Source organism: Buteo buteo, chromosome 31 (genome assembly GCF_964188355.1).
Source record: "Buteo buteo chromosome 31, bButBut1.hap1.1, whole genome shotgun sequence".
Lineage (NCBI taxonomy): Eukaryota > Metazoa > Chordata > Aves > Accipitriformes > Accipitridae > Buteo > Buteo buteo.
In genome coordinates, this window is record NC_134201.1 from 628,062 (window position 1) to 640,559 (window position 12,498).

Sequence of the window (12,498 nt, forward strand, 5' to 3'; positions counted from 1 at the left end):
ATGGCCACGTGCATCCTTCTGGCCTATGAGCTTCTCAGTCATAATTGGTGTCAGAATGATAGCCTAACCCATCAGCCTTCTTGTGGCATGTCAGCTGACCAGACAGAAGTAACCTCACCATGATCTTCCAAGCCACATGAGTGCTGCTGTCCCGTCACGTACTCAGGCAGAAGAGGTGTGAGAACCCATATCCGAGCCCTCTTCCTGGACGGGCCTACCAGGTACTTAGGGAAAGGGACTCTCCCAATCAACATGCTTTTGCTGGGCCTGGCAGAGACACTGGCAGATGTGAGCGTAAAAGCAGATATCCCAGCCATGAGTCAAGGGCTGACCTATCAGCTCCTTCAGAAAGAAGTGACCTCACAGTCCCTTTCCCAGCCATCTTCCTGCTGCTGGCCTATCAACTCCAAGGACAGAAGGGACCTCCCAGACACCTCCCCAGCCTTGTGCCACCTGCTGTCCCATGAGATCCTGAGGCACAGCTGTCCTCACCATAGCATTCCCACCCATCTCCTCCTTGTGGTTTACGAGCTCATCAGATACAGGTCACCTCACATTCCTCTCCCAATGCCATGCGACTGTTCTGGGACCTCACGATCCCTGCCCCGGTCCCGAGGGGCCAAACAGCTTAAGTAAGGTTGAAGAGAGGTGACCAAGATGAGGGCAGTAGAGCGTGGGAAAGAGAGCTTCAGGGATTCGGTGTTGAGGTAGGAGCTTAGGGATTAGAGCTCACCTTTCAGGGTTGGGGATTAGGCAAAGGCTTAGGGAGAAAGTTTGGTGTTCTGCTGAGGTTCCCTGGCTAGAGTTTAAGGTGTGGGCTAGCATGGTGGGTTAGGGTTTTGTTTAATATTAGGGTGAGGGCTAGGATTAAGGCTAACATGTTAATACTAGGGGCAGAGGCTAGGGGCTAGGCTGAGCAACCGGGTAAGTGTGAGGGTAAGGGGTTATGGGTTTGGGATTTAGCTTAGATGTAAGCTGTGAGGTAAGGGATAGCTGAAGCTCAGTTAGGTTAGTAACAGTGGATTACTGCCAGGCGGAGGAGGAGTATTTAGGGGTAGGGTTAGGGCTTAAGGTTACTAGTTAGAGATAGTGAAAGGGCTTAACAGGAATGTTTTCACAGTCAGTGTTTTCACAGCAATGTCCCCTTAACCCATTTTACCTCTTCAAAATCTTTCATGTCTCTTTTCTGAGCCCCTCTTTGCTCTCCCAAATCTCCCATTTCTTTTGCCCAGGCTTCTCCTGACCTCCCTAAATGTGTCATCTTGTCACCCACCTATGCAGGAGTGTCTCCTTGTAAAACTCCAAGTGATTTCCATTTGCTGAACCACAGAGTTTCTCAAGGTCCCCGTGGACTGAAGAACCGGTTGGTCAGCTTCTCATGGTTGCGTGCAGCTCGCTCATCTTGATTGGGGTGTCTGCCACAAGATAACAGCATGAGGACTTGCAGGCCCTTACAAATCCCCTCTCCTGGAGAAACTGTGGGGTCCTGGGGTTCTGGTAGGGATAAGGCCATAGGTCTGGACCCACAGGCAAAGTTGCCTGTTATGGCAGAGAGCGTCAGGAACAGGCGGAGCTCTGCCTGGGAATGGACGATGAGTCAGATGAGAGCTGAAGGGTCATGGGCAACCCTGTGGCGGGTGGATGTCTTCTACGGTGCCCCTGATGAGGAAGAGGAAGTAGATGAGGCCTTCTTCAGACAACTGGAAGAAGCCTCCTGTTTGCAGGCCCCGGTCCTCATGTCAGGCCTAAACTATCCCAACATTTGCTGAAGGGGACACATGGCAAGGCAAAAGCCATCCAGGAGGTGTTTGGAGTTCATTGACAATGTCTTCCTGACAAGGGTGAGTGAGGAGCCAGTGAAGGGGAGTGTCCTGCAGGACGTCATCCTTGGAAACAAGGAAGAGCTCGTCAGGGGTGTAACAGTCAGGGGTGAGAAAATAGAGTTAAGGTTCCTGAGAGAAGGGAACAAGGCAAAGAGCAGGACTTCAGGAGAGCAGGCTTTGGTCTGCCAAGGGACATCCTTGTCAGTATCCCATGGGATATGGTCCTGCAGAGAAGAGGGGAGAGCTGTTTGATGGTCAAGGCTTTCCGCTTCAAGCTCCAGAACAGTACACCAGGACATGCAGGAAGTCAAGCAACATTGCAGGAGGCTGGTGTGGGTGAGAAAGGAGCTCCAGACAAAAGTCAAGCATGAAGAGGAAGCACAGAGAAGGTGGAAGCTGGCTGCTTCCCAGCCTCAGTGGTTCTGTGATTCTGTGCCGGAGAGAGCCGTGTATGTGTATGTCTGTGTGTTTGTCTGTGCATGAGGGAGCTCTTGCTGTGAGGCCATCTCCAACTTTCTGTTGGGCCAAGGTCTGGTTAGGGGGAATGCGCAGCCCCGCCAAGCCTCGGTCCTTCCCCAGACCCTGGCAGACCCTGGAGCAGAGCTGTCTGCAAAGCCCCACATGGGACAAGGCTTCAGCAGGAAAGGGGTCGGATGCTGGAGAAGCTGCAAAAGTAGGAGGGTCATTGGGGAATTTTGATATGAAGGCCATCATAGGGATCACAATGAGGGGAACTTTCCCACCCCTTACTCTACCCTCTCCCATGCTGTGCCTGCAGAGTGGGGCTGTAAGGCCAAGTGTGGGCAGAGCTGCTGGGCCAGCACAGGGACAGGCCAGTGACAGGGGCCATGAAGCAGCTGCCAGGAGGTGTCAGCAAGGACAGGTACAAAGCAGGAATTTCTATATATTTCATTTGTTGTGGAAGCATGAGTGTAGGAAAAGAAAAGCTCACCTGAAGATGCTGGTGGCAAGGGAAGTCAAAAGCAAACAGAAGAGCTTTGGTCACTTCTGAGAGACCAAGGCTGAACAAGGAAAATGCAGGGCTGCTGCTGAATGGGGAAGGTGATCTGATAACAGCAGGCACAGCTGGGGCTGAAGGAATGAATGCCTGCTGTGCCTGAGTCTTTTCTGAAATGGTCTCCAGGCCCCTGTGCTCAGGGAAAGGCTTCAAGGAAGACGAGAGCATGCACTGGCATGAAAGTCAGGAAATCCCGCAAGGACAGATGCCAGTTTCTGTCCCTTCAGGGGTCTAACCTTGGCAATGGCAAGGGCAGGGGGTTGCCTGGCTGGAAGGAGGCGTTTTGGAAAGGTGTTGGTGGACAGCGAGATGGACAGGATGCAGCCGTGTGCCTTGGAAGCAAGGAAGGACAGGAGGACCCTGAGCTATATGAACAGGAGCACGGCCAGGTGATTAAGGGAAGGGATTATATCGAACACTGTGTCCAGATTTCAGATCCCAGTACAGGAAAGATGTTGGCAAGCTGGAACAACTTTAGCAAAGGGCCCCCATAATGGTCCGAGGCAGGAACACCTTATCTGTGTGGAGCGGCTGAGGGAGCAGGGCTTGTCCAGCCTGGAGAAAGGAAGATCTTGCGTGAAACATGTAGCAGCATTGCAGTGTTCCCAGGAAGACTGAGTCAGGCTCATGTCCATGGTACAAGACAAAAGGACAAGAGGCAATGGGCTGAAACAAGGTGGTTAGTGCACATATAGAGAAATATGCTTCCAACATGAGGATAGTCAAATGCTGGAAGCTGTTTTGCAGGGACTTTGTGCGGGCTTTATCCCAGAATGTGACCAAAGCATCTTTGGATAAAGCCCTGAGTAATCTGGTCTGGGCCTGCTTTGAGTAGGAGGTTGACCGAGAGACTTCTGCGGTCCCTTCCAGCCTAAATGGTGCTGGCCTTCCTTCTCCTTCATCTTTTCAAATGAGAGAAATCTCTCAGGTTCTCCCTGACCACAGAAATAATTCGCATCAGGTGCAGAGCTGCTTCACAGTTGACACCAAACAACCTTGGCCACATCATTTGCTTCTCTTTTTATTCCCCCCACCCAAGCTCTTCTCTTGTACTGTTGCAAAACCTACCAAGAGGAACAACCTACCCTCTTAATCCTTTCCACATTGGTCTTTCATTTCTTGCTTCATATCCTATTTCTGAGATGGTTGCTGTGGTATTTTCAACTTTGGGTAGCACCTTGGGTTAACTTTCCTCACAGCAGCTCCTACGGTGCTTTGCATTGGTGGCCAAAACAGTGTTAATAACACTGCCGTGTTTTAGCTATTGCTAAGCAGTGCTTGCACAGTGTCAAGGCTTTCTCTGTTTCTCTCTATGCCCCCTCAATGAGTAGTTTGGATTGCTTGACACTAGAAGAGCAGGGGATGTCATTTAGCAAGACCAAGCTTCTTGCTCTATATTGGTGTCTGTGTCCCTGTTTTTGGTAGCGGATGGGCAGCAGGAGCCCCTGGGAGAAGAGACAATGGGTTATCCCATGCCAGACACAGCCAAGTCCAGCCAGCTCTGCAACAGACCTGCTGCTGGCAAAAGCTAACCCATCAGCAAAGCTGGCGGCACCTCTGTGAAAGTGTATTTAAGAAAGGGCACAAATGCCAGAGTGGAACAGGAGTAAGGAAAAGAGAGAGAGAGGAAAAGAGAGAGTCAAGAGGAATCCCACCTCCTGTGGCTTTGTGGAGTGCATGGGAGAGAGCTGAGTCTCCTTCAAATGCCATGAATAGAAACGCAGATGAAACACCACCATTGACCAAGAGATCACTTCTGCCTGTAGGTGTAAAGGAGATCCCTGCCTTTCACTGTCTGAGTATCATGTCTAAAAAACAACACAAAAAAAGTGGTACATTAAAAGTAACTCTGAGAGAAGGATTATATTTCTGGAAAGAAAAAAAAGGTCACATGTAGATGTAACTTTGTCTCTGAGTGGAAAATTTTATTTCATTAAAGAAGTGGCTCTCTGCCGCTGAGGGAGGGAACATCAGTGATTGCCTCAGCCTGTTTCCCAGCAGGTTCCCCTGGAGCCCCAGGGACACCTGGAGGGAGCCCAGAGGGGGCAGAGAAAGGGCTGCCTTGGGCTGCTCCTCTGCTGCTGAGCTGGGCTGGGCTCCTGGGCTGGAGGGAGCTCATGGCAAGCAGGCAGCACTGCCGAGAGACAGCTCTGCCCAGGAGCAGCTCCTCTGCAAAGCGCAGCAGGGCTGAGGGCACTGCCTGCAGGCACCGACCGGAGAGGAGTGATGCAGAGAGGTTTTAAAGGCGGTCTGGGGTGAGAGGATGCAGAGAGCTGACTCAAAGAGAATTCTTCACAGCCCTCTGCACAGTAAGTCTCTGGCTGCAAGGAAAAGCCGTGTGCTGGGGCAGGGACTCTGCCGCTGGTCAGGGTAAGGACTCAGCCTGCCTGGGGAACTGTAACAGCAGAGTGGGGAGAAGCTGTGGGTGGAAGAAACAGCTTGCAGAATTGCAGGGTCCTTCTGCTGACAAGAGGGTGCTGTGTGGGTCAGGGCAGCTCACAGCTCCAGATCACCCCCAGGACGTTTCCAAGGGCACTTTTCAAGAGGAAGGTCAAAGCAGGGACTGCTATAAAGTTAAGGAGCTTTCCTGAGTCTATGTTTTCTGTTTCCTAGTCTTGTGGAATCTGGGGGGAGAAATGCAGAAGGAATTGTCTTGCTTGAACCAGTCCCTGAGACTCCTGAGCTGTAACTTGGAGTGATCAGTAAGTCTGAGAGGAGCCTCCTGAAGTAGAGCACAGGGACTGAGAACAACTGCCTGGCTGTGCTGGTGTCTGGGAGGTGGCATGCACAGCTGGGAAAGGGTAACTCTTTCCTGAGACAGCAGCTGCCTCTCCCCTTGCCTCTCTGAGCCAGTCGATCTCTGCTTTTTCCTTGGTTCTCCACTTGTCTGTGTTACTCTCATCTTGTTGCTGCTGTCTGTTTCTCTGGGGATGGGAATTTCACCTGCAGAGTTACACACTGATCTTGTGGGTCCTCCCATGCAGGTGTGTCCATGGGAAAAAGTGTCCCAGCTTTCCTATCGTCTGAGGGGTTATGCTCAATGGTGTCTGTGGGGCTGGGGAATGAGCTGATTCTCCCTTACAGAGATGCCATCACATCAGGTCACTTGGCTATCACCTCCGAGTGTCCTTCCAAACTGTTAGCTGCCCTGCAGGATGCAAACCTGTCTCACAGCAGCTTTCTGTGATCCGAAAGCCCCATGGAGAAGCACAGAGATGCTAGGACTGAGGACATGCTCTTGAGCTGGTGAAATCAGCCTGGTGTGTCCTTGGCTAGAAGCAGGGTGCTGAGTCTTTGAGAAAGGGGGAGACATTTGGTGGTCTGCAGTGGATGTCTCTGCTCTCAGCAGTGTCTGGTGGCTTTTCAGGGTAAAACAGGGGAGCGTGATCACCCTCCATCTCAGAAAGGTGCAAGCACAGTGCAAGTGGGAACTAGACAGAAGGACAGAGCAGGTCCCCCTCTCTCTGCACTAAGCCACAGGCAATCCTCTTGACTTGCCTGGCTCACGCTGTTCTCCCGGAGTGCAGCAGAAAAGCTGAAGTTTCCCGAGATGTAAGAAAACTCCCCAGGGGCGATGTGGGCATCTGTAAAAAACCCTAGAACTCTTAAACTGCTTTTGCCTTCCTGATTCCTTAGCACTGGGAGTGCAGATGCAGCCAATCCCGTCTGTGTTAGAAGCGGTTTCAGCTGACAAAGTCAAACACCAGACTGGCCCCTGTCCGCACCAATCCCATGAACCCACTGCTGCAGAGCAGGGCTGACTTTCCAAGAGCCCATGGGCAGAGGCCCTGCTCTTCATTGCACGCTCAGCCAGCACCAAGCTGGGCTCCAGCCACAGACCTGAAGGAAGGTCTCCAGGAAAAGGACAAGGGTCTGTGTGTGTGAGAGTGGGAGGGCCTATGGGAAATGGCTGTGATATTGCTCAGACAATAATGCCCTGACTCTTCACTGTCTTTTTTCTACTTTGACAGCAACACATTCCCAGGGGATGAAGATGTCCAACGGAAGCTCCATCACCCAGTTCCTCCTCCTGACATTTGCAGACAGACGGGAGCTGCAGCTCTTGCACTTCTGGCTCTTCCTGGGCATCTACCTGGCTGCCCTCCTGGGAAATGGCCTCGTCATCACCGCTGTAGCCTGTGACCACCACCTCCACACAGCCATGTACTTCTTCCTCCTCAACCTCTCCCTCCTCGACTTGGGCTCCATCTCCACCACTGTCCCCAAATCCATGGCCAACTCCCTCTGGAACAACAGGGCCATCTCCTATGCAGGATGTGCTGCCCAGGTCTTTCTGTTAGTATTTTTGATCTCAGCAGAGTGTTTTCTTCTCACTGTCATGGCCTATGACCGCTACGTTGCCATCTGCAAACCCCTGCACTACAGGACCCTCCTGGGCAGCAGAGCTTGTGTCCACATGGCAGCAGCTGCCTGGGGCTGTGGGTTCCTCAATGCTGTGCTGCACACTGCCAATACATTTTCACTACCCCTCTGCCAAGGCAATGCTGTGGACCAGTTCTTCTGTGAAATCCCCCAGATCCTCAAGCTCTCCTGCTCAGATGCCTACCTCAGGGAAGTTGGGGTACTTGTGGTTAGTGCCTGTTTAGTCTTTGGTTGTTTTGTTTTCATTGTGCTGTCCTATGTGCAGATCTTCAGGGCTGTGCTGAGGGTCCCCTCCGAGCAGGGACGTCACAAAGCCTTTTCCACGTGCCTCCCTCACCTGGTTGTGGTCTCCTTGTTTGTAAGCACTGCCACAATTGCCTACCTGAAGCCCCCCTCCATCTCCTCCCCATCCCTGGACCTGCTGGTGGCAGTTCTGTACTCCGTGGTGCCTCCAGCCGTGAACCCACTCATCTACAGCATGAGAAACCATGAGATCAAGGGTGCCTTCAGAAGAATAACGACTGGATGCTTTTCAGAAGGGATAAACTGCCTCTTGTCTTCTGCATAGTACTTGTATTTCATTACAGACCCCACCTGTCTTTTGCTGGTCTTTTTATGGTGATTTTGGGTGTGGTTTTATTCCTTCCATTTCACTTTGTTTTACTTATCTGAATGCTTTCCACAAAGAAATGTCTTTATTTCTCTGCTTTCTAATTCATAGTCTGTCCAGGCTTTTCTGTGCCCTGGAAGCTCTGCAAATAAGGAGCCATACCCTCTGTGTGTTTAAACAGAATAAAGGGCCCTGCAGTGTCTTTTTTTCCTGAGATCCTTCCTCCAAGACCTTCTCTGCAGCTGCAGGGAGCAGTGCCTGTGTGTAGAGGGGAAGAAGAAAGGAGTCCCAGCAGAGCAGCAGTGCCAGGGAGCACCAGCGCTTGGTCTTTTCTGACCTTCTCTCTTCCCACTTCCATACTTTCCTTCTGAACCCTTGGGTTGGTGGAAGGCCTGAGTGCTCTTGAAGCTTGGTTAGAGTCCTGCTGTGTGTCAGGCCTGTGATTGCAGGCAAGGACAGGCAATGGGCACTTGTGTGACAGAGCTGGCCTCCGTAGCAGCATTTCCATCATACAAGGGGATCTCCTCAGGCCTTGTGCCACAGGTGCCTCTCCCCCTGGGGCTCAGCCCTCTCCACCCCCGAGGAGCTGCTGTGCCCTTCAGAGGGTCTGGGGCTGTGGGGTGAGTGCCCAGAGCTCTGTCGCACCCTGTGGTGGGCACTGCTGTGGGGCCATGCCAGACTGGGCTGTGCTGGGGAGAGGGCAGGGGAGGTGGAAAGAGTTCAAGGGAACTGGGAAGAGTTTAGGGCGAGCTGTGCTGGGCTGGAAAGTGCCCAGGAGAGAAAAATATCAGTGTATAGCTTTTAGAGTGTGACCATGCAGGGCAAGGACTCACACTGGGGTTTTGTCGTTCAGAGCTAGGGCTTGTGGCAAGCATGGAAGACATGCAGGTGTAGGGGAGAGGGGGAGTCTGGTCTGTGCCCTTGGTGGTGTGGACAGACTTCAAAGGTGGCTCAGGGACTTTGTCACCCTCAGCATCTTTCATTGGCCATTTCCAGCACTTGCTGGTCACCCCAGGTTTACAGGTGAGTTTTGCTGTGAGGCCACCTCCATCTTCCTGGTGGTCCCAAGGCTGGTTTTGGGGAACAGACAGCCCTGCCCAGCTTCTCTCCTTCCCCAGACCCTGGCAGAGCAGAGCTGTCTGCAAAACCCCGTGTAGAACAAGGCTTGGGCAGGACATGGTTCAGGTGCTGGGGAAGCTGCAAAAGTAGGAGGGGCATGGTAGAACTGTGATCTCAAGGCCATCATAGGGATCACAATGGGGGGAAGGTCCCCAACCTTGACTCTTCCCTTTCTCATTTTGTGCCTGCAGAGTGGGGCCATGGGACCGTGTATGGTCATTGGCGCTGGGCCAGCACAAGGACAGGCGCCATGAAGCAGCTGCCAGGAGGCAGGGTCACATTACCCCCTTGCTGCAAATTCTTCTACTCATCCCAACCTGAAGACGTGCATGGGGGATGGTGAAGAGGGGGTTAAAAGTCAGTACAGAACAACTCTGCCACTCCTTCCTCCTCACACTTCTCCCCTGTTCCAGCTTGGCTCTCCTCCATGGGATCCCACAATATTTGTTTTCAAGGCTATGTGGGGGTCATTTCTTTCTGTCTTACCTTTCTCCTTTATACTCACAGAATCACAGACATGTTGAGATTGGAAGGGACCTCTGGAGACCATCCGGTTCAACCCCCTCAGCTGAGGAAGGGTCAGCTAGAGTATGTTGCTCAGCACCTTATCTAGGTGGGTATGGAATACCTCCACAGATGAGGACTCCACAACCTCTCTGGGCAGCCTGTTCCAGTGTTTAACCACCCACAGAGTCAAACGGTGTTTTCTTGGGTTCAGATGGACTTTTATACACATTAATAATATGCCTCCAAGACTTTTCTTCTCCAGGCTGAACAGTCCCACATCTCTCAGCCTTTTGTCCTCTGAGGGATTCTCCAGTCCCTTAAACCAGCTTTGTGGCCCTTTGCTGCACTTGCTTGAGTAGGTCAACAAATATGATGCACTGGGCAGCGCAGCACTTGACACCGCACTCCAGCTGTGGCCTCAGCAGTGCTGAGTAGAGGGGAAGGATCACCTCCCTCCCTCTGCCAGCAAGGCTTCTCCTAATGCAGCCCAGGAGGCTGTTGGCCTTTGTCATGAGGGTGCATTGCTTGCCCATGCTCAGCTGCTTGTCCTCTGGGACCTCAAGGTCCTTCTCTGTGGAGCTGCTATCTAACTGGTTGATCCCCAGCATGATGTCCACAGTGGGGTTGCATCACAGGCTGTCCTCCCCCAGGGGCTTGTCCTTCTTGAAGATGAGCTTCACCTCTGACACAGGTCCCACAGTGCTGCAGAGTCACCTGGGTCAGCAAACCCCTCTCCTGCCAGGGCTGCACAGCCCAGGCCTGGGCTCAGGGATCGGGGACTGCAGCTTTTGCTCTTTGTGGGAACCTCATTCATCATGATGTTGCCACCTGCCATCTACTCCAGCATGCCTCTGCTCAGAAGCCAAGTCTTTCTAGACAAGGGCTCCCATCGCTTGGTAGAAGCTTTCCTTGTTACAAGCCTGCCCTTGGCCCTGGAGCCACATCTGAGGTGCTGCAGTCCTCATGGGCATCAAATCCCACCGCCTGGGCCGCGGACAGCGGGAGCGCTGCGGACCATGGCAGAGCTGTGACATGAGTGGAATAAGCTGAGGTGAGGAAGGACAGCTCCCACGGGTTTTTTGGTGAATGGAGGCACAACATGCTTAGGAGAGAGCGACACAGAAGGTGAGAAGTGGGGGATGCCTTGTGTGATGTCAGGGCAGCTCAGATAAGTGTGGACATTCTCTATGGGACAGGCAACTGATGAGGTGGGAGCTTCTGTGTGGCTCAGCTTCTGAATAGGCCATCCAGTCTGATGCTCACCTGGACCTGGAACTCCCAGAAGAGGAAGAGCTGGTCAGGGATGTGAAGACTGGTGTCAGCCTTGACCATAGTGACCATGAAATTGGGGTCTCCCAGATCCCCAGGGATGGGAAGAAGGAGAGTAGAAGAGAGCAGACAGACCCTGCCCATCAGGGAATGAGAATTTGGCCTATTGAGGGCACTGGCAGGTGGGGTCTAAGATGGCAGTGTCAGGGCCCTGAGCAGCATCACCTGCGGCCTCCACCCACACCTCTGTCCATGGGCCCAGGAGACCATTGAAGCCTAGGCCTGAGTTTCAGCCCCAGCTTGATCTATGCTGTAGGGCTACTGGTCTCCAGACACAGCCAGAGACACAGACCTGCCTGTCCATGGACCTTGTTGATTCGGACTCGCAGCCTCACTTCCCAGCTTGATCCTTTATGGGATGCACAATGGAAGGACCCTGTAGCCCCCCAAGTGCCAGACCCCTGCTGTGCCATGGAGGCCTAGGGCCTTTCTGCTTCCTTTCTTCCTGTCATCCCTTGGTCAGGTTTTGGAGGAGAGGAAGGAAAAGCAGGGGTGGTTTCCAGGTGCCAATGAATGAAATGGGGGAGCAGAGCCATCACATGTGAAATGATCTAAAGACTATGCCAGTTCAAAACTGGTATCTTCTGCTGCTATCTCAGAGGCCTTAAATCTTCAGCAGGAACCTGGCAGCTCTGAGATCCCTCCATCTCCCTCTCTTGTAGCAATTAATCTGATAGTGCCCCAGTCACAGGCTTTCTTTCAATTCTCTTTGCAGCCTAAAGCACCCAATTGGTCTGCAGATATGCCAGGAAACTTGCATAAGGAACCCACTCCTGTGGACAAGAAGGTGGATGTTCCCAGGAATGTCTAGGAGGTGTGGCATACCCAGAGCTGAACACACCCTGTGTTCAGGGAGCTGGTCAAATGCCTCGTCTCCATTTCTGTAATGGTGGCTTAGATGCCTGGTTCATGTGTCAGCTCTCTCTGTGGATGCCGACATTTACTGAGCAACCTGGTCTGACCTCAGAGCTGGCCCTGCTTGGAGCTGAGGATTGGACTACAGACCACCTGAGCTCCCTTCTACCCTGAATTATCCAATAAGCGTATGATGTAGAGACCCTTGCCTCCAACTTTATCTCTTCTTGTACAGTGTGTGGCAAGGCACAGGCTCCTGGAAGGGCTGGTGGGCAAGAGGCTGTTGGGGAGTCTGTAGTCCAGCCTCCAGGCTGGCTGTGACTTTGAGGAGCAAGGAAGACCTCCAAAGGTGGAGATCAGAACAACACTCCTCCTAGTCCATTTTATTTTTCCTCAGGCTCAGGCTAAAGCTCCCAAGAGGCAATTTGTGGCTGTTGCATCTGTCATATCATTGGCCACTGCAGAAGAGAGCTTGGCTCCACCACCTCTCCAGGTAGCTGTAGACTCTTCTTAGGTGGCCCCAGGCCTTCTTCAGCAGGCTGGAGAGGCCCAGTTCCCTCAGACTCTCCTCACAGCTCATGCCTTAAGCCCCTCACTCCACCTTGGCAGACCTCCTCCGGACCTTCTCCAGTTCCTCCACTCTCCTTTTGAAATGGGAGGCCCACTGGCTCATACGGCATCATCCTGCTGCCCAGGCCCTTCTCCTCAGAGCACTCCTTAGCCGGCCACGTCTCTACCCATGCTGCTGCATGGGGTTGTTTTGCAGCTGATGGGTTGGGACAAAAACAGATAATAGGTGAAAGAAAAAAGATTAAAACAAATATAAAGCCAACCCAACAGGCAAGGCAAGGGCA

At 52.6% G+C, this 12,498-nt stretch overlaps 1 protein-coding gene across 1 annotated transcript; it reads left to right on the forward strand.

The window, feature by feature from the left end:
• The first annotated feature begins 6,835 nt into the window (after positions 1–6,835).
• On the forward strand, positions 6,836–7,792 carry LOC142026108 (olfactory receptor 14A16-like). The gene has a single exon (XM_075018944.1). The coding sequence runs from the start codon at positions 6,836–6,838 to the stop codon at positions 7,790–7,792; it is 957 nt and encodes a 318-aa protein (XP_074875045.1).
• The last annotated feature ends 4,706 nt before the right edge of the window (positions 7,793–12,498 follow it).